The sequence below is a fragment of the Ranitomeya variabilis genome, chromosome 1, assembly GCF_051348905.1.
Source record: "Ranitomeya variabilis isolate aRanVar5 chromosome 1, aRanVar5.hap1, whole genome shotgun sequence".
Taxonomy (NCBI): Eukaryota; Metazoa; Chordata; class Amphibia; order Anura; family Dendrobatidae; genus Ranitomeya; species Ranitomeya variabilis.
In genome coordinates, this window is record NC_135232.1 from 686899255 (window position 1) to 686920762 (window position 21508).

General features: G+C 45.4%; 1 protein-coding gene across 2 annotated transcripts in view; it reads left to right on the forward strand.

The window, feature by feature from the left end:
• The window catches only part of SYNE2 (spectrin repeat containing nuclear envelope protein 2), a 424330-nt gene extending 403605 nt beyond the window's left edge, over positions 1 to 20725 (forward strand). For both annotated transcript variants that reach the window (XM_077265969.1, XM_077265976.1), the window contains 5 exons: positions 286 to 405; positions 3013 to 3204; positions 15533 to 15589; positions 15845 to 15879; positions 19801 to 20725. In XM_077265969.1, the coding sequence (XP_077122084.1) occupies positions 286 to 405; positions 3013 to 3204; positions 15533 to 15589; positions 15845 to 15879; positions 19801 to 20026 (630 nt within the window). In that variant the 3' untranslated portion in view covers positions 20027 to 20725. The remainder of the gene's footprint in view (positions 1 to 285; positions 406 to 3012; positions 3205 to 15532; positions 15590 to 15844; positions 15880 to 19800) is intronic.
• Positions 20726 to 21508: the final 783 nt, after the last annotated feature.

A 21508-nucleotide genomic window follows, 5' to 3' on the forward strand; every position in this document is an offset into this window, starting at 1 on the left:
TTTCAACGCTCCTGTCAGCGGGGTCTAGGAGCCCCTCTTTGCCATTCAGAACACGTGCACACTCTGCTGAATTGAGCATGCATGTGTATGGGAGGAGGGGAGGTTAAAATAGCCAATCTGAGCACATTGCAGTTTTAGTTGTGAGAAACCACAGGTGGCGGATATCATGACTTGTGCCAAGTGACACTTTGCTCTACAACATCTCTGGGTCCGGAAGATGTGACGCTCTTGACCTTGTTCAAACCAACGTAGCATTTCTTACATGCGTTACATGTCGTTCTGTAGGAATTCCAAGAGCGGAGCGATAAGTTATTGTTGTGGTTGACTGAAGCTGAAGAACGTCGGCTCCAATACCGAGTGCCAGATAACGGAGGAAACCCACATGTCTTACAGAAGAATCTGATGGTAAGATCCCTCGTAAGGGAAGGATAAACCCAAACACCCCCCCCCCCTTCTTCTCCTTAAAGATATTTGTGCGTGGTTCTCCGGGCGGCGGGACGATGAATGTGCCAACCCCATTACTAGATGACACATGAGAAGATTATGTCTGTAATAAGCTCTGTAATCGTATAAGAGTAATAAGCGTCAGGTCAGGCTGGAATAGATGTAATCTCTTACGTACACATTAAGTCCTGCAGGCTGCTCACTCTATATACAGCACTCCCTGTCATGGTGGTGGGGCACCTCGGGGGGTCTTGGCTATTGAAGGGACATTATGTACCTGTCACGTCTTTATAATACAGGTGTAATATAGCTCCAGAAATGCATATATAGTTCCACAAAGCAAACACAATCCTTGTGTAGAAATTGCAGTTCCACTGAACAAGAAACATTAATGCAGTATGTAATGTTCTTGCCGGACTCAAGCCCCTGATGAAGCCATATATGCGAAACACGCATTGGGACAGGTGAGAACAATAGGGATGTAATTTGTAAGATCATCCCTGACTTGCTGACTAGGAAGATCTGATATATAACAGTAGAGCACTTCCACCGTATTCTTACTTGCATGCCGATGACTGCGGCACGCTATACCCTATATACTATGATTAGTGATGAGCGAATATACTCGTTACTCGAGATTTCCCGAGCACGCTCGGGTGTCCTCCGAGTATTTTTTTAGTGCTTGGAGATTAAATTTTTCTTCCCGCAGCTGAATGATTTACATCTGTTAGCCAGCATAAGTACATGTGGGGGTTGCCTGGTTGCTAGGGAACCCCCACATGTACTTATGCTGGCTAACAGATGTAAATCATTCAGCTGCGGCGCTAAAAACTAAAGCTCCGAGCACTAAAAAATACTCAGAGGACACCCGAGCGTGCTTGGGAAATCTCGAGTAACGAGTATACTCACTCATCACTAACTATGATCTATGTATTGTCAAATCAGTTCTCATGCTTCGCACTGACGAGGGCCAACAGCGCAAAACACCATGTCTGCGAATTGAGATACTGATTTGGCTTTTATCCTAAGTCATATTGCAAGGCTTGTGAAAGGGTTGATTGTGACTTGTAGGATCGCTACTTCCAACAGGTGGCGCTATAGAGTTCAAGTCCTCTTTTTCTCTGAAGAGGCAATGTGCAATATTGTCTGTCCTATTAATTGGAGATCACAAATGGGCTATGTGCTCTTGGATATAGTTATATTACCATCTTATGGAAAAATGTGGATGTTCTTGCAAAATTACTTCTCATTTTGGCTCTCCTGCGCCACCTTTTGCAGGTGGTCGAATTTGGAACTTGTTTTTAATTGTGAATAAAATAGCAGAAGCCAAACATGTAGCTTGAGTGGCCCCCCGGGTGGGGCAGATGAGGCAATACTGATGCTTGTACCAACCATTATCAGTTTTTGGCACCATTAATTTGCCAAAATGTACCTGTTATGGAATTGTGGATCTTCTCAGCTTGATATGAACAAAGTCTTAGGGCCTATTTACATGCAGTGTTTTTCCTGTATTTTTTTCTTTTTTACCCCACAATCCCCAGAAACACGTGGTGGAAATTCCACAAAGCATTTTTGCTGCAATGTAATTTGTCAGGGGGCTCCCAGTGCACATTAAAGGGTCGATCACACCCGCAAAGATCTTTGCCAACCTTGGGCTAATGCATATAGCTAGCTTAAGGGCTTGTTCACACGTAATGCAGGTTGGGTTTTCTGTTTACTTTTTAGACCCCCTTCAAAAACAAAAATATTGCAGTGTTTTACAGTAACCCCAAGATTTTATTTATTTTTCCTTTATTTTCATTCTTGTATTTTTGGACCTGTAACATGTGAACAAGCCCTTACGGTGGCTGTACACAATCGACCCTCTGAGTATTGGGAGCCTTCTGACAGATTACATAGGAGAAATGAAGGATCAGGGTGATGAAATTCATGACCTTTCATTCCCAGGGTCGTAGAGTCGAGCTAAAAGCTTTGCAGGATCCTGGTCTGGCATTGGTATCTGTTCTCCATGGCAGCTGGACCGGGATTGTGCGAATGTCCTACTCATATTGGCGCCTCTTGTGACTATCAGGGCCACCCACCGTGTCATGACCAGTCATCAGGTCTCGCACCATGTCATCATTTCACAAGATGTTCTTGGGGTCCCGGTCTAGGAAGTCCACCCATATCGGGGTCCTGCAAATCTTTGCGCTCAACTCTATAGAAGCTTCTGGCATAGGCACCCTCACCTCTTCCCATTCATAACACGTGTACTCTCAGCTAAACTGAGCGTGCATATGTATAGGGGAAGGTCAGTGAGCATGGCCAGCTTTAGAAGTCTCAATAATAGTGCAAGTTGCATGAAACTACAGTAGACTTATTCTTTTTAGAGTTCTGGGGTGCAGTTTCGGGACATTGTTATAGATCCGGTATGTAAATGACATAAGCAATGTGACACCGGATTGTCTGCTAATAGGAGGTGACCAATCTTACTAATCACTATATTTTTTTTGATTCTTCATCTCCATTAAAGTAATCTTCAGTGCATTTATTATTTGTAAGATTTAGTAATTCCCCGCTTTTATGCAGCAACTGAAGGAGCAGCTGGAGGAGCGACAGAGTGAAGCGAACGCCCTCCAGGACCTGTGTAGTGACCTGTTGAGCAGCACGTCTGGTGCCGGGTACATCGAGGCAGAGGAGAGGACGCACGTCATTGGCACCAAACTGAGACAACTCCTGACGGACGTCTCACAAGACCTGGCTGCCGCTCAGAACGCTCCGGTGAGGACACTTTACTTTGGTAGACGACCCTGTGCATTAAGTTACATTGGTATATTTTTAATTGTAGGCTCAATATAGACTTAACAGTGACTCTTTAAAGTTTGCATCCCTTTGATGTATTTATTTTCCAATAAATCCATAGTACACATGAAAAAAATATACTTTGTAATAAACGTATTAGCAAAATCTGCTTCTGTCTCCTCCTGGACTGATCATTTATTCTCAAACTGGTCAATTCAGAGGTAAAATGTGTCTTCAGTGACTTTCTCATAATTGGAGATGACTGTTGGTGCTTGTACAGTTGTAAGGCTAGGTTCACATTGCGTTAACAGCAGCCCGTTCAACACATGCGTTAACGGGCTGCTGTTAACGCAAGTGCTGACATGCTAGCGCAGATAGAGCTAGCAGATGCTCTATCTGCGCTAGCGGTGACGGACCCGGAAACGCTGCAGCCCGCGTCCCAGGGTCCGTCACTCAATGACGGCACATTGCTAGCGCACGCTGCGTCCGACATTGGCCTCAATGGCGGCGTTAACGGACTACGTTACACCACGTTATGGCGAGGTGTAACGTAGTCCGTCTAACGGACGCCTCTAACGCAGTGTGAACCTGGCCTAAGGAGCGTGCAGCAGAATGTCTGTCGGCCTCTAGCTTCTCCCTACTCCATAGAATTTTGAGCATCAACGGCCATCTCCTATCTCAGTGATGTGAACGTCTGTCTCCAGAATGCAGACTTTCCCATTACGGAGATAGATGACAATTGGTGCTGATAAAGTTCAATAGAGAGCTGTAACTGCTGTTTCAGGAGAACTTGCAGTAGAATCTCTCCTCTATGGAAAAGACATGTCCATAGAATCTTATAAGCACCAATTGTCATCTCTTATCTCAATACTGGAAAAGGTTTTCTTTACCAAATACAGATTTTACCCCTGAATTGAGAGTATACAATAAGACCAGGAGGAGAAAGAAGCAGACTTCTCTGATAAGATATATTATAAATAAATAAGTTAACACGATTACTTGTTTAAACTTTTTTTTTTATTACAAGTTATTGGATCTATGTAATGCTGATTGATGGGGAGGGGGTCTGGTTCCTGAGACCTCTATCAATTGGGTAAACTGAGCACTTATCTTATCCCTGAGCACAAGCAGTGTGGGTACGTGCACAGTAGTAAATCTATGGGGCCATGTACTGCCCTGCTCGTGCTGAGGGCAAGCTGCGCCATTCTGTCCTACTGCCCCTTGTGGGTCTCTGAACTGAGATCTCCACCAAGCAACACTAGGAGGCCAAGACCTATTCCTATCATGGGGGACAATGTAGAAAATGATCAAAGGAGCGCAAAGAACATAAGGACAAGGTAGTAATTTCTTAAGCCCACGGCGCGTTTCGACGGTAAAATGAAAATTGCTACCTGATAAAGACTGTTTACCGTCAAAACGCGTTGTAGGCTTAAGAAATTACTAATAATAATAATTTTTATTTATATAGCGCCAACATATTCCGCAGCGCTTTACAGTTTAACAGTTTCAAACAACTGCAAAAAGCTGAGAAAAAGTTCGCCCAAGCGATATCAGAGCTCGCTGCCAAGAATGAGGATCTGGAAAATAGATCCAGAAGGAATAATATACGTATAGTGGGGTTGCCTGAAAAGACTGAGGGGAGAAACCCCACAGAGTTTGTTGAAAGCTGGCTGCTAGAGAAAATTGGGGGCACAGTGCTGACAAAAGTATTTGCTGTTGAAAGAGCTCATTGGGTCCCGCTGCAGCCCCCTGCCCCAGGAGCGAATTCTCGTACCATGCTTGCCAAAATACTGAACTACAGGGACAGAGACATTATCCTCAGAAAGGCTAGAGAAATGGAGGATCTGACGGCTGGAGGTCAAAAGATTGCCATCTACCCGGATTATTCTGCTGCAGTTCAGAAACAACAGATGAAATTCACTGGGGTTAAGAGACGACTGAGGGAACTAGGAGTGCAATACTCTATGCTGTTCCCCGCAAAGTTGAGACTGGTGGCTTTTGATAAGACCCACTTTTTCCTGACACCAGAGGACGCTACCCAGTGGATTGATACTAATGCGAAAAAACTTAAGGGAAAGGGTGATTGACATCTCGGCAAGATCCGGACGGGAGTTGTTTCTCTGTTGCTGGAGGAGGGATTTGCGTTTAATGGCACATTGGTTGAAGGGTTGAGCAGCTGTTGAGGTCTCGGCTGTGCCATATTGAGTGATTGACCGGAGGGGATAGTAACGATTAATAAGTATGGGGGAGGTGGGTTATGCCGGGTACTGCAAATTGGTTTGGTAATTTCTCTACATGTTTATTTAAGTTGGAATGTTGGAAAAAACAAAAACTGTGGGAAATTCAGATTGTTACTGCAGCGGGAGGCGCATGGAGAGGGTTAAGTAAGGGAGAGTGTTCGCAATGGGCGGTGGAACCCCACTCTTGATAAGAGGTAGAATGTGTTGTATTGGGTGGGTTAGGGGGGCAAGTTGGTATGGGGGGTGGGAGGGATTAGACAGCTCATACTTGGAAAAGTGGATACTATGAAGGATGATGAGCCGTATGATGGGGGACCGCATTAAAATATTGAGTTGGAATGTAAGAGGCCTAGCGGATAAAACTCGGCGGGCAGCAAGTCTGCAGTATGTTCGAAAACAGAGGGTCTCAATGATATGCCTGCTGGAGACACATTTAGTGCGGGAAAAGGTGGATGTATTGAACAGGCGCTGGATACAGAGCGCATACAATTCTACCTTCTCTACGTACTCTAGGGGTGAGTCGGTGTTGGTACCTGTGGGAGTGCAGTATGAAGAGGTGATGGTACAGGAGGATGTGGATGGTCAGTATGTGGTGGTGCAATGCAAGATAAATGGAGTGTTGATGTGTATAGCGGCAATGTATATTCCGCCTCCATACTCAAGTAAGAAAATTAGAGAGGTGCTGGAGAGGGTGGAAAGCTGGGGCCCGATACCATTTCTAATTATTGGGGATCTTAATAATATATGTGATGACTTTTGGGATAAAAATAAAAACTCCCAGAATAGGACAGTGGGACACATTACTACGTTTGGGACTTATATTCGTGAAGTGGGTATGACTTATCTATGGAGAGTTAGGCATGTTGGGGAAAGGGGGTATTCATGTTATTCACCGGCTCATGGTACTCTATCCAGAATTGATTTGGCACTGGGCAACCGTCTGTTGGACACGATGGTAGGGGATGTGAGATATTTGCCTAGGGCCCTCTCGGACCATAGTCCAATTGAGGTGGAGTTTCGGCCGATGGTGACAGGGGCTGTGAACAGGAGAGAGTGGAAGATTCACCCTAACTGGCTGCACAGTATAGATCTAGATAAGATAAAACGGGAGTTGGTGGAATTTTTTGAGCTGAATGATGGGAGTGTAGATGCTCTTACTGTATGGGAAGCCATGAAGGCGTACTTAAGAGGGCTGTTGTTTAGAGACATTAGTAGATGTAAGCGGAAGTCGAGAGAGGCAAAAAAGGCAGCGATTGATGGGTTGAGGGCAGCGGAGGATGAGATGGTGACACTGGGTACTCCGGAAGCTGGGAAGAGATTAAAGGCAGCTCAAAGTCATCTGGAAGAAATTTTGCTGGGTAAAGCTGAAAGGAAGCGGGAATTCATGAAGCTGGCTTATTATCAGGAGGGTGAAACTGTAGGTCACATGCTGTCGCTGGTGGCTTCTGCACAGAGAAGTACTACGTTTGTCCATTCTCTGGTTTCTGGAAGTGGTACGAGTGTCTCTGAGACTCCAGAGATTTTGGAGGTTTTTGCGGATTTTTACGAGGACCTATATTCCTCTCGGGTGGATGGGATGGTGGGAGACACAGTGGCGTTCCTTGAGGGACTGGAGCTCCCGAGGTTGAGTGATGCAGATAGAGAGGGCTTGGAGGCTCCTATCACGGAGGAGGAACTGGGTCGGGCATTACAGTCTATGGCTAATGGGAAAGGCGCCTGGAGTAGATGGGTTTCCTGCTGAGATCTATAAACATATGGGGAAGGTGCTAATTCCCAGATTAAAGGCGGTCCTAGAGGAGGCTAAGACTAGGGAGTGTCTGCCTACATCCATGAGAGAGGCCATAATAGAGGTGATTCCTAAGGAGGGGAAAGACTTGGGGCAACCTGAGTCATACCGGCCAATCTCCTTGCTCACTATAGATGTCAAGATTCTGGCAAAGGTGTTGGCGATGAGGTTGACGAGTGTAATCTCCGGCCTGGTGCACCCAGACCAATCTGGCTTTATGCCTGTTAGATCCACGGCGGTCAACCTACGGAGGCTATTTATGAATCTGCAGCTTAGGTCTGATAACTGTGGCCAGAGAGTTATTGCATCTTTAGACGCCCATAAGGCATTCGACAGTGTGGAATGGGGATATCTCTGGCAGGTGTTGCAATATATGGGGTTTGGCTCGCGATTTGTGTCCTGGATTCGGCTGCTGTATTCGCAGCTGATGGCCAGAGTCCGGGTGAATGGGGAGTTATCACGGACTATACAATTAGCTAGAGGGACAAGGCAGGGGTGTCCGCTCTCTCCTCTTTTGTTTGCTCTGGCCGTGGAGCCATTGGCTGCTAAACTTCGACAGTCTGACGAGGTGTCTGGGTTTAAATATGGGATGATTGAAGAGAGGGTGGCGTTGTATGCGGACGATATTCTACTGTTTCTAGCTGACCCGGTTGCTTCCTTGGGGGGGGCTATTGGGATTATTGAAAGATTTGGCTCACTGTCAGGACTGACGATAAACTGGAGTAAGTCTATTTTGTTTAAAGTGGATGACGTAGGGGAGGAGGGGAGTGAGCTGCTGGAGGATGGGCGACTGAAGGTGGTAAGTCAATTTAAATATCTTGGGATATCTATGGGTATCTATGCCGGTTACGGATTACATACATAGGAATCTGACTCCGATCTTAGGTGTTCTTAAGGCAAAAGTGGATGCTTGGGTTAAGCTGCATTTATCTGTGGTGGGCAGGGTGAATCTTATCAAAATGATTTTGATGCCGAAGATTCTGTATGTTCTTCATAATGCGCCAGTTTGGATACCGCGCGGGAAATTTCGGCAGATTAACTCCCTGTTCAGGAATTTGGTATGGGGGAGACAACATCCACGTATCAGACTGGAGACTGGAGACACTTCAGCGACCCAAGAAAGATGGGGGCTTGGCATTGCCTAACCCTGAAGTATATTTTCTTGCAGCCCAGAGTCAGCACTTAAAGGGCTGGGCGCATGAAGGGTCGTCCGGGGCGGTACAGCAATTAATGGAAAAGGTGACAAAAAGAAGGCCAGCAGTACAATGTCTGGAGGATGGCTCCCTGGGGGCTTTGGGGAAATTGTATCCGACTATGTTATTGATATGTAAGCTGTGGGGTAGACTAAAACATATACGTGGGATTACGGGTCTGACCAGATTCTCCCCACTATGGCATAATAATCATTTAAAGGAGTTTGTGGCAATGGGGATACTACCAGAATGGCAGGACAAGGGGATTCAATATGTCTATCAGATAATTGAGCAGGGAGAGTTGAAATCCTTTTCCCAATCGCAGGTGGAATTTGATCTCGGGCCTGCGGGGGAATATCAATATTTGCGGATGAGACACGCATTTGGAGCTCAGAATAGGGACGGAGGCATAAGAATTCAAAGGGATATAGTGTTAGAGTATGTGTGTGGTGAAGGGACTACTGGGGGGGTTATTTCCACTCTTTATAAAGACTTGCTGCACACTTTCCTGTTAAGGTTTCCAATACTGGCGAGAGCTAATTGGGAGAGGGATCTGGGCCCAATGGAGAATGAAACTTGGGAGTCGGTGCTGGAGTGGGTTCCATGGCTGTCTCTGAGCGAACCGTATAGGCTGTCACAGCTTTATGTAATACACAGAGTTTACAAATCTCCGAAGGTGTTATATAAGGCAGGCTTGCGTGATGATTCTGAGTGCCCGAGGTGTAAATCTACAGATGCAGATATATTTCATATGATGTGGACGTGTCCGAGACTGGCTGCTTTTTGGTTGGTAGTTTTGAGTCCTGTGGAAGGAGCATACAGATACACCGTGCCAAGGGACCCGATGGTGTGCTTGTTGGGGTGTGTGGATGAGATTGGAGTGGATAACAACCTGAAGACAGCTATTGCCAGATTGCTGTATATGGCCCGGAAGGTAATAGCGCGAAATTGGATTAAGGACGAGCCGCCTTCAAGAAGAGAATTCTTCCAATATGTGAAGCAGGGCCTGAAGCTGGAAAAGGGGTTTTATCAGAAAAGAGGGAAAATTGAAATGTTTAATAAATTGTGGTCTCCGTGGCTTGCCATGGGATAGGTTTGTTATAGAGTATGGACGAATCAAGACCCTGAATTGGTGTAAACATAACACGTGGCCTATGGTCCTAACTGAGGGGATAGTCATCCTATAGATTTGAGTGTGGAGTTATTAAACAAGGTGAGCTGTCTTATTGGGGGTCGGGATAAGTTGGGATTGCGGGGTTCGTTTGGGGGGAAAACTTTGTACTGAAAACTAGAATGTAACATGTCAATTGTAATGTTATTCTTAATAAAAATTTATTTGAGTTAAAAAAAACAAAAAACAGTTTCAGACAACAATCATAGGTAACAATGTTAGCAATAAATAAAGCAAAATAAGACGACCCTGCTCGTGAGAGCTTACAATCTACAATGAGGTGGGGAAGATACAAAGTACAGGTGTGTAATTACAATGATGTATTTACAATGATGGTCCAGCCATCTTCAGGGGGTGGGGGATAGATGGAGATAGTGAAAGGGCTACACACACACACAAACATAAAATGACCTTGATTAGTTAATGTGGTAGGCAGGTCTGAACAAATGTGTTTTGAGGGAGCGCCTAAAACTATGCAAGTTGTGGATGGTTCTAATATCTTGTGGTAGAGCATTCCAGAAGATTGGCGCAGCACGGGAGAAGTCTTGGAGTCGGGAGTGGGAGGTACGGATTAATGCCGAGGTTAGTCGAAAGTCATTTGCAGAGCGCAGAGGTCGGTTAGGCCGATAGACCGAAATGAGGGAGGAGATGTAAGGGGGTGCCGCACTGTGGAGAGCTTTGTGGGTGAGAACAAGTACTTTGAATTGTATCCTGTAATGAATGGGCAGCCAGTGTAATGACTGGCGAAGAGCGGATGCATCTGAGTAACGATTAGCCAGATGGACAACCCTGGCTGCTGCATTAAGGTTGGACTGGAGAGGGGAAAGTCGAGTAAGGGGGAGGAAAATTAATAGAGCATTGCAGTAGTCCAGGCGGGAGTGGATCAGGGCGACAGTGAGGGTTTTTGTTGTCTCCATGGTAAGAAAAGGGCGGATTCTAGAGATGTTCTTTAGGTGTAAGCGGCACGAGTGGGCAAGAGATTGTATATGGAATGTGAAGGAGAGATCGGAGTCAAACAAAACACCCAGACAGCGTGCCTGCTGCCGGGGTGTTATTATGGTGCCACCCATGGAGAGGGAAATGTCAGATTTAGGGAGGTTAGTAGATGGCGGGAGCAGAAGAAGTTCAGTTTTGGAGAGGTTGAGTTTTAGATAGAGAGCGGACATGATGTTGGAGACTGCAGACAGACAGTCAGTGGTGTTCTGTAGTACAGCGGGGGTAAGGTCAGGGGATGACGTGTATAGTTGTGTGTCATCAGCATAAAGATGGTACTGAAAGCCAAATCTGCTGATGGTCTGTCCAATTGGGGCTGTGTAGAGGGAGAAGAGAAGGGGGCCAAGGACTGAGCCCTGGGGTACCCCGACAGTGAGAGGAAGAGGAGATGAAGTGGAACCAGAGAACAGAACACTGAAGGAGCGGTCAGAAAGATAGGTGGAGAACCAGGAGAGAGCAGTGTCCTTAATGCCTAGTGACTGGAGCCTAGAGAGTAGGAGAGGGTGGTCAACAGTGTCAAAAGCTGCAGAAAGGTCGAGAAGAATGAGCAGAGAGTGGTCACCGTTACATTTTGCTGTCAGAAGGTCATTGGTCACCTTGATGAGTGCAGTTTCTGTCGAATGTAGGGGGCGGAAACCGGACTGTGAAGGTCTAGGAGGGAATGAATGGAGAGGTAACGGGTAAGGCGGGAGTAGATCAGGCGCTCCAAGAGTTTAGAGATGAAGGGGAGATTGGAGACCGGTCTGTAGTTGTTTGTGCAGGATGGGTCGAGGGTGGGTTTTTTTAGTAATGGAGTAATGATAGTGTTTGAAGGAGGAGGGGAAAATTCCAGGGGAGAGGGAGAGATTAAATATTGTGGATAGGTGAGTTGTGACAACTGGAGAGAGAGACTGGAGGAGGTGTGAGGGAATGGGGTCGGTAGTGCATGTAGTCGGACGAGAAGAGGAGAGGAGCTTGGAGACTTCTTCTGTGATGGGATCGAATGTGGAGAGTGAGCCAGGGGAGATGCAGGGAGGGATGGGAGTCATTGCACTTGGTGTCTGGGAGCGGATTTCCTGACAGATATTGTCTATTTTCTCTATAAAGTGGGAGGCCAGGTCATCAGCACAAATGTCTGTGATAGGATCTTGTGCTTTTGGCCTGAGGAGGGAGTGAAAGGTGTTAAAAAGTTTCTTGGGGTTGCTGGATAGTGAGGAGATCAGGGTGGTGTAGTAGGTCTGTTTGGCGAGGTGAAGGGCAGAGTTATAGGTTCTTAACATAAATTTGAAGTGTGTGAAGTCTTCTGGTGTGCGTGTTTTCCTCCATAAGCGTTCAGCACTCCTAGAGCATCGCTGGAGAAATCGGGTTTGCGATGTGAGCCAGGGCTGTTTCACTCTGTGTTTGGAGGTTCTGAGGGTGAGGGGAGCTACTTGTTCAAGGGTGCTTCTAAGAGTGTTGTTGTAGTGATGTACAGCCAGATCAGGACATGAAAAAGAAGAGATTGGGGACAATGATGAGTGTAGGGAGTCAGAAATCTACATGCCATTAATCCTCATACACTTTCAGAATGTGTTGTAGGTAGGAGAGTGCTGGGGTGGGGGAGGAATTGTGAGTGTGAAGGATAGAATGTTGTGGTCAGAGAGGGGAAGCGGTGAGTTATCTAGGTAGGAGATTGAACAGAGCCGGACAAAGACCAGGTCCAGGGTATTACCGTCTTTGTGTGTTTCAGAGGTTGAGAGCTATGAGAGGCCTAGAGAAGTGGTTAGTGATAGAAGCTGAGATGCAGATGTGGAAGTGGGGCTGTTAATGGGGATGTTGAAGTCTCCCAGGATAAGGGTTGGAAGTTCTGAGGACATGAAGTGCGGCAGCCAGGCTGAGAAGTGGTCCAGGAAGTGGGTGGGTGAGCCTGGGGGCCGGTATATGACTGCTACTCTGAGGGAGAAGGGACGAAAGAGCCTGATGGTGTGGACCTCAAAAGAAGGGAATGAGAGTGATGGAACTGGGGGTATAATCTGGAACGTGCATTGTGGGGACAGGAGTATGCCGACTCCACCACCAGGTCTGTTTGTGGGTCTCGGGGAATGGGAGAATTGTAAGCCACCATGAGAAATGGCAGCGGGGGAGACAGTGTCAGAGTCCTGCATCCAGGTTTCAGTGAGGGCCAACAGATTCAGAGAGTTGTTCACAAAGTAGTTGTGCAGGAAAGGAAGCTTATTACATACAGACCGTGGATTCCAAAGGGCACAATTGAAAGAGAGAGGTGAGGGAATGCAAGTAAGCGTTCAGCACTCCTAGAGCATCGCTGGAGAAATCGGGTTTGCGATGTGAGCCAGGGCTGTTTCACTCTGTGTTTGGAGGTTCTGAGGGTGAGGGGAGCTACTTGTTCAAGGGTGCTTCTAAGAGTGTTGTTGTAGTGATGTACAGCCAGATCAGGACATGAAAAAGAAGAGATTGGGGACAATGATGAGTGTAGGGAGTCAGAAATCTACATGCCATTAATCCTCATACACTTTCAGAATGTGTTGTAGGTAGGAGAGTGCTGGGGTGGGGGAGGAATTGTGAGTGTGAAGGATAGAATGTTGTGGTCAGAGAGGGGAAGCGGTGAGTTATCTAGGTAGGAGATTGAACAGAGCCGGACAAAGACCAGGTCCAGGGTATTACCGTCTTTGTGTGTTTCAGAGGTTGAGAGCTATGAGAGGCCTAGAGAAGTGGTTAGTGATAGAAGCTGAGATGCAGATGTGGAAGTGGGGCTGTTAATGGGGATGTTGAAGTCTCCCAGGATAAGGGTTGGAAGTTCTGAGGACATGAAGTGCGGCAGCCAGGCTGAGAAGTGGTCCAGGAAGTGGGTGGGTGAGCCTGGGGGCCGGTATATGACTGCTACTCTGAGGGAGAAGGGACGAAAGAGCCTGATGGTGTGGACCTCAAAAGAAGGGAATGAGAGTGATGGAACTGGGGGTATAATCTGGAACGTGCATTGTGGGGACAGGAGTATGCCGACTCCACCACCAGGTCTGTTTGTGGGTCTCGGGGAATGGGAGAATTGTAAGCCACCATGAGAAATGGCAGCGGGGGAGACAATGTCAGAGTCCTGCATCCAGGTTTCAGTGAGGGCCAACAGATTCAGAGAGTTGTTCACAAAGTAGTTGTGCAGGAAAGGAAGCTTATTACATACAGACCGTGGATTCCAAAGGGCACAATTGAAAGAGAGAGGTGAGGGAATGCAAGTAATATTAATAAGGTTAGTATGGTTTTGATATGAGGTAGGGTAGCGGTTGAAGTTGGGGGATGGGGGACCGGGGTTGGGGGAAATGTCCCCCGAAATCAGTAGGAGTAAGAAGATATAAAGCAAGTAGTTTTTTGAAGTGTATGAAGTTTTTTTGTGCGCTGTGTTTGGGCAAGATGGGCTGAGGTTTTCCAGGAAGGTGAGAAGTGCATGGGAGCTGTACATGGGAGAGGGAAGGAGAGAGGAGCTGATGTATGAGTCGTGGTGGAGGGGGGATTGGGCGGTGAAAGTGGATTGCAAGGGAACATAGGAGGATAGGAATAAAGCATTTTGATAGAAGGGAGAGCAGAGTGTGGGTTACCTGACTCCTGCCCTGACTAACTGCCATGGATTAACTGTTGTATCACGACGCTTATCTTCGTGATGCTTTCCTTCTGGGACGCTTGCGTGCACCCCTAAGGATGGTTCTTAATTTACAGTCCAGACTGCTGGGTCAGGAGAGATGGATTGTGGGACCAGGGTGGGGATAATTTGGCAGCTGGGGCCAGCACACCAGGGGGTTGTTAAATGATCAAACACATTGTGGCTGGCATCATTACTACCTTGTCCTCGTGTTCTTTGCGCTCCTTTGACCGTTTTCTACATTGTCCCAGATACTATCCTCCATTGGAGGTTCCCGGCTGGAGCTACATTGGACCGCTTATTAATTTAATTTACCTCATTCACCACTTTCCTGGCGCTCCCCAGTGACCGCTACTTTCACTGATTTTTATATTCCCATCATATACTTTCATGGCATGTACCAGTGCACGGACCATCACCTGTCCCCAGATTGGGTGGTCCAGACAGGGAATGAATAGAAAGGGGTTGCGCATGTTTTTCCCAAGTGCCGTTGTTAAATACCCTTTAAAAAGGGAGTGTGTCAGCCCGAACCGACAGTATACACTACTCACACGGTCTTGTAGGGTATATAGCCTATATATTAATGTCACCTTTTATGCTCTAATAACTGCCTGCGTTCTACAGAAACTGGAGTAATCAGATTTGCTAATTACGGTGCTCAGTGCACCCTGGGTGTGGCAAAGAGGCTCAGTGCACAACTCCACCCACTGTTTTTTTTATGTCCCCTCCTCCCTCACTGGTTACTGCTGAGATAGTACAGGTAAGCCAATGCTGTCAATCACCAGTGAGGGAGGCGGGGACTTCCAAAAGCAGTGGGTGGAGCTGTGCACTGAGCCTCTTGGCCACACCCAGGGTGCACCAAGCACCCCAATATTTGATTAAATTTCAGTTTCTGCAGTGACTAGAGGTGCATTTTTATGGAGGCTATATCTCCTACAAGGCAAAAGCATATTAATTAATCAAGCACAGAAATTACAAATGAATTTTTGAAACAAAGGGCAACATTAAAGGGTTTTTCTAGGACTTTAGTAATAACGATTTATCAATATCAGAAGGGTCCAACTCTCAGCACCGATCAGCTGATCAAAGGCGACACCATGCCATCTAGTGGCCGTGAATGGTACTGTAAGCGCTCTCCAATTCTTTTATATGGGGAGACAGGTAATGAATATTTAAGGTCCAAGCTAACCCCTTTAAGTCGGCATCAATCCAAACTATTTACAGTGACCCCCAGCAACTCTTTCCATTCTATACCTGAATAGAGCAAGTCTGTGGGGTTTTCTTCATGTAACAGGTTTTCTGTTCTTTCCTCCTGTGCAGGACACGTCGGCCGCTGATGAGGTTGATTCCATGATCTCCCCAACCACTCGCCAACAGGTAAGACCTCCCTGGGATCCGATTTGTGTGAATCCAGCAAAATAGCAAGTCTGCTGGCCAGGGAGGGGTTAAACCCAAATTCTTATACACTCCATATCAGCAGGCACTGCCTGCAAATAGGTCTCATACGATCACATGCGATGTATTCAGTAGTGGAACCAGACAGAGGACTGGGATGGGGGTATGGTATTTTTCCACTTAATTAAGCCAATCAAACCTTTAAACGTCAAATGTACTTTTTCTTTCTGTTTACAGACGGCGGCGGGAGCAGCGTCCAAAGATTCAAGCAGGTCTGTGGAATTGGGATCAATTTTTTATTATTTTCTTTTTTTCAGGGGTATTCCAGCCTAAATAAGTTATCATGTAGCCAGGAAGAGCTGTACGACGCATGGACTGTGCAACTCATTCCCCTATGACTCTTAGGCTATGTGCACACGATGCGGATTTGCTGTGGATCCGCAGCGGATTTTTCCACGCAGTAAGGCCGGCCTCACACTCAGCGTATGTAAATACGGTCCGTTTTTTACGGCCGTAATACGCAGAAAATTCCCCAAAATAGTGATCCGTATGTCATCCGTAGGCAGGGTGTGTCAGCGTATTTTGCGCATGGCATCCTCCGTATGTAATCCGTATGGCATCCGTACTGCGATATTTTCTCGCAGGCTTGCAAAACCGACATCTAATGGATTTATGTGCTCAAATGTTCGTTAAAACATATATACAGTATATATATATGTCATTGAGACACATATTTATTTATATTTAATTCAGCGCGGGATATGTGCAAAGCCGGTAATTCAATTGCCGGCTTTTCATTTCTCCTTCCCAAACCCGACATGATATGAGACATGGTTTACATACAGTAAACCATCTCATATCCCCTTTTTTTTTTTGCATATTCCACACTACTAATGTTAGTAGTGTGTATGTGCAAAATTTGGGCACTGTAGCTTGTAAAATAAAGGGTTAAATCGCGGAAAAAATTGGCGCGGGCTCCCGCGCAATTTTCTCCGCCAGAGTGGTAAAGCCAGTGACTGAGGACAGATATTAATAGCCTAGAGAGGGTCCATGGTTATTGGCCCCCCCGGCTACAAACATCTGCCCCCAGCCACCCCAGAAAAGGCACATCTGGAAGATGCGCCTATTCTGGCACTTGGCCACTCTCTTCCCACTCCTGTGTAGCGGTGGGATATGGGGTAATGAAGGGTTAATGTCACCTTGCTATTGTAAGGTGACATTAAGCCAGATTAATAATGGAGAGGCGTCAATTATGACACCTATCCATTATTAATCCAATAGTACGAAATGGTTAATAAAACACACACGCACATTATTTACAAGTATTTTAATGAAATAAAGACACAGGGTGTTGTAATATTTTATTAGACTCTTAATCCACCTGAAGACCATCGTCCTGAAACAAATTTAAAAAAACAAACAACAATATTCCATACCTTCCGTCGTTATGTCCCACGATGTAAATCCATCTGAAGGGGTTAGATCATTTTACAGCCAGGAGCTGTGCTAAAACACTCGCTCCTGCCTGTAAAACCCCGGGTACTGAATGGAAAGCAGGCTGATCTGTAGTTACCTTGAGTCGCGGTGATGCGCCCTCTGCTGGATGTCCTCATATGAACTCGAGCGTGGGAACTTTTCGAAGGCTCCAGTTCATGAGGACATCCAGCAGAGGGCGCATCACCGCAACTCAAGGTAACTACAGATCACCCTGCTTTCCATTCAGTACCCGGGGTTTTACAGGCAGGAGCGAGTGCTTTAGCACAGCTCCTGGCTGTAAAATGATTTAACCCCTTCAGATGGATTTACTTCGTGGGACGTGACTGATCATCGGAAGGTATGAGATATTGTTGATTTGTTATTTTTACTTTTTCACAGAATGAGGGTCTTCAGCTGGATTAAGAGAATAATAAAATATTACAACAACCTGTGTCTTTATTTCATTAAAGGACTTTGTAATAATGTGTGTGTGTGTTTTATTAACCATTTCGTACTATTAAATTAATAATGGATAGGTGTCATAATTGACGCCTCTCCATTATTAATCTGGCTTAATGTCACATTACATTAGCAAGATGACATTAACCCTTCATTACGCCATATCCCACCGCTACACGGGAGTTGGAAGAGAGTGGCCAAGTGCCAGAATAGGCGCATCTTCCAGATGTGCCTTTTCTGGGGTGGCTGGGGGCAGATGTTTGTAGCCAGGGGGGGCCAATAACCATGGACCCTCTCTAGGCTATTAATATCTGCCCTCAGTCACTGGCTTTACCACTCTGGCGGAGAAAATTGCGCGAGAGCCCACGCCAATTTTTTCCGCCATTTAACCCTTTATTTTAGCAGCTACAGCGCCAAAATTTTGCACATACACACTACTAACATTAGTAGTGTGGAATATGCAAAAAAAAAAGGGATATGAGATGGTTTACTGTATGTAAACCATGTCTCATATCCTGTCGGGTTTGGGAAGGAGAAATGAAAAGCCGGCAATTGAATTACCGGCTTTTCTCTCTAACACCGGTGCGTATTTCTCGCAGGTCACACTGCTGGTCCGTGTGTAATCCGTATTTTTCTCGCCCCCATAGACTTTCATTGGCGATTTTTTTTTTGCGCAATACGGTGACAAACGCAGCATGCTGCGATTTTGTACGGCCGTACAAGACCGTATAATACGGATCAGTAAAATACGGTTGATAGGAGCTGGGACATAGGAAATCATTTGGCCGTGTGTAATGCGTATTTTACGGACGTAGTTTATGCGCTCATACGTCCGTAAAACTCGTTAGTGTGAGGCCGGCCTAACGCTGCAGATCCGCACTGTGATGTACAGTACAATGTTATTCAATGGGATAAAAAAAAAGCTGTGCGGAAAAATCAGTGCGGAATTGCTGCGGATTTGAAAGAAGTGCATGTCACTTCTTTTGTGCGGATCTGTAGTGTTTCTGCACCCCTCCATGATAAAAATCCGCAGTGGCAAAAACCTCAGAAAATCTGCACAAAATCCGCATAAAAACCGCGGCAAATCCGCTGCTGCGGATTCTGCCAGGAGATGGGATTTTGTGCAGAAAATTCTGCACCACTTTTCCTACGTGTGCACATAGCCTTAAGATGGTAAAGTCACTGCCCCGTGCCCCCCATTATGGTCACACCTACATGGAGCAGGAATGTAAATTCATCTCCTCCAGTCTGACCGTTGGATGGGATCTAGGGGGCAGCTGACGGCTGCTTATTCTGGAACACCCTTTTGTTTTTTTTATGCATATATTTCAGGTTAAAAATCTTCTTTTGTAATTGGATTTCCAATTTTTTTTGGCACCGGATATCCTGAGTGTTGCACTGTCTTATCCTGAATGCATGATGGTCAGTGAGCGCGTTCTAATGGGAGAGTTCAATGCTTCTGAGCTCCTTTCAGCTGATTAAATGATAATCTGAACTTTTTTGGTCAAAGATCAGATAGCTAAGAACAAACATAAGTGTTCCAAGCTCACCTGTCAGAACGAACTCACTGATAGAATAAGAGGTAACTCGCACGGTCTAATGCTGACAGCAGACTGAGTTAACTGTGAATCTATCAGTGAGCTTGTTCTGATGGGAGAGTTTGTAACGCTTATCTATCTTCTGTGCTATTCTCAAGTTAAAGGGGTTATCCAGACTTTGGGTTCAAATCTGAAGCCATTCTGTGACTGCAGATTTGCGAATTCTCACAGAGAGAACACTGCACGCTGTCAGGGTTCTCCAGGAGCAGTGACATGACCGTAAATATTTGATTTGGACACTTCTGGCCACATTCAGACTAGACAGGTTTGGCCTCACTTAATTCACTTGTATAGTCAGCACATGTATGCACATACTTGCTTTCACACACTCTCCAGCTCGGTCCCATCACTGGAGAATCTTGACAGCACGCACTGTGCTCGCCGTGAGAATTTACATGTTTACAGTCACATAAAGGGGGAGGTCCAGGCTTGGGGTTCAAGTCTGTAGTCACTCTAAGTTCAGCTTTCATGTAGACATTAATCTGCCAAAATACATAAGTAAAAAGAATAGTCCCAAAAAGATGTCCTCATCCTTTACTTTGAGAATTTTGGGTGCTGACGAAGTTGCCATAGGGGATTTATTCACCTCCTGGAGGACCCTAGTGAGAACACGGAGCAAAGATATATTATTAAAAAAAGGTGTTTTATTTCTCATTACAGGAAGAGAACGGCTGAAGTCGCTGTCCAGGAGGCTCCTCGGAGGAGGTCCTTCTTGTACAGAGTGTTGCGAGCAGCTTTCCCTCTGCAGCTTCTCCTCCTCCTCTTGCTCTTCTTCGCCTGCATGATTCCCGTCTCCGAGGAGGACTTCAGCTGCGCTCACGCTAACAATTTTGCCCGGTCGTTTTACCCCATGCTGAGATACACCAACGGGCCACCCCCTACATAGTCAGTGACCCTTCCGGTACATTTCTACCCCCAACCAAATAACATTCCAGAGTAACCCACCAGCAAACCCCTGGAGAGATCTGGTGTAGGGGTGCACGATCCTTCATTTCACCCCCTCCCTACTTAGCCTTGGTGCTTCGGGAATTGGGGGCGCAGGAAGTTCGCTCATTCGCATGCACATAGTAACTTTATATCTACGTACTTGGTGGAAGTTTCTAAAGATATAGCCATTTTACAGTCTTTTTCTTAGATTAAGCGATGTGTTCCGTTTCCTATTTTTACTCAAGACTTGAGATATTTTATCGCATGGATGGCTTTTTATTATTTTTGTTTTTTATTTATGTGAAATTTGAATATTAATTGCTATGTAAATTTAGCACATTTCTTAAGAAAAAAAAATTAAAGGGCCCACATCTCTTCAAAAGAATTCATAAATGTTGTACAGAGTAATTTGGTTTTCTACAGATTTCCGGGTTATTTCTTTGTTGTACAGTCAGATATTTTGGGCTTCTTTTTTTTTAATGTTTCCTTTTTATGCCATTTTTAAAATCACGAAACGCCGAAGTATTGGACTGAAGGTCATTGATGTAAAAGGGATTCTAATATATTCTGTAAGATAAGTGTTATTACACGTCTCACCAGCTGGACATGGTAAAAGTTGTGGGATATTGATTCAATAAAATTCATATGACCTTTGTAATTAACGCCTCCTTGTTGTTTGTTTGTTTTGTCATTCGTGGACTGGTTTTTACAGACTTCTATTAAAGTGAATGGGGATGAGTTGCAATACCAATAACAACCTGATGCCATGGGTGGTGCTATTTTTGATAAACGCATTGTTTTTCTAATACTGTACAATTCCCTTTAAAACAACGACAATACTTCAAGATCAGTGACATTTGAGGAGGAATTGGTTAAAAATTACAATTGTACAAATGAAGTTGTGTGTGACTAAACGTTTTGTTGACTGTTTCTAATAGCAACCAACACAATTATAATTGCAGGTAACCATGGTGATGTCATTGATACCAGATGTATACAAGTGATACAATGGGGGCAGATTTACAAATGTTGAACACTGCAGCCAATCGCAGCACAGCAATTACATTTTATTTTTAGATAGTTTTTGGAGAAGTATAGATAATCTGTAAAGCGCTGCGGAATATGTTAGCGCTATATAAAAATAAAGATTATTATATTATTATTAGATAATATAATAATACAGAACCTAATCGGGGAAAATCTTGTGTACAGATGAAAAGCTGCCCATGTAATTACAAGAACGGCTCAAAACAGGAGGTGGGGGGTCCCTTTTATGTCGTGCAAAGTTACTACAGACTGAGGCTGCCGTCACACTATCAGTATTTGGTCAGTATTTTCCATCAGTATTTGTAAGCCAAAACCAGGAGTGGGTGATAAATGCAGAAGTGGTGCATATGTTTCTATTATACTTTTCCTCTAATTGTTCCACTCCTGGGTTTAG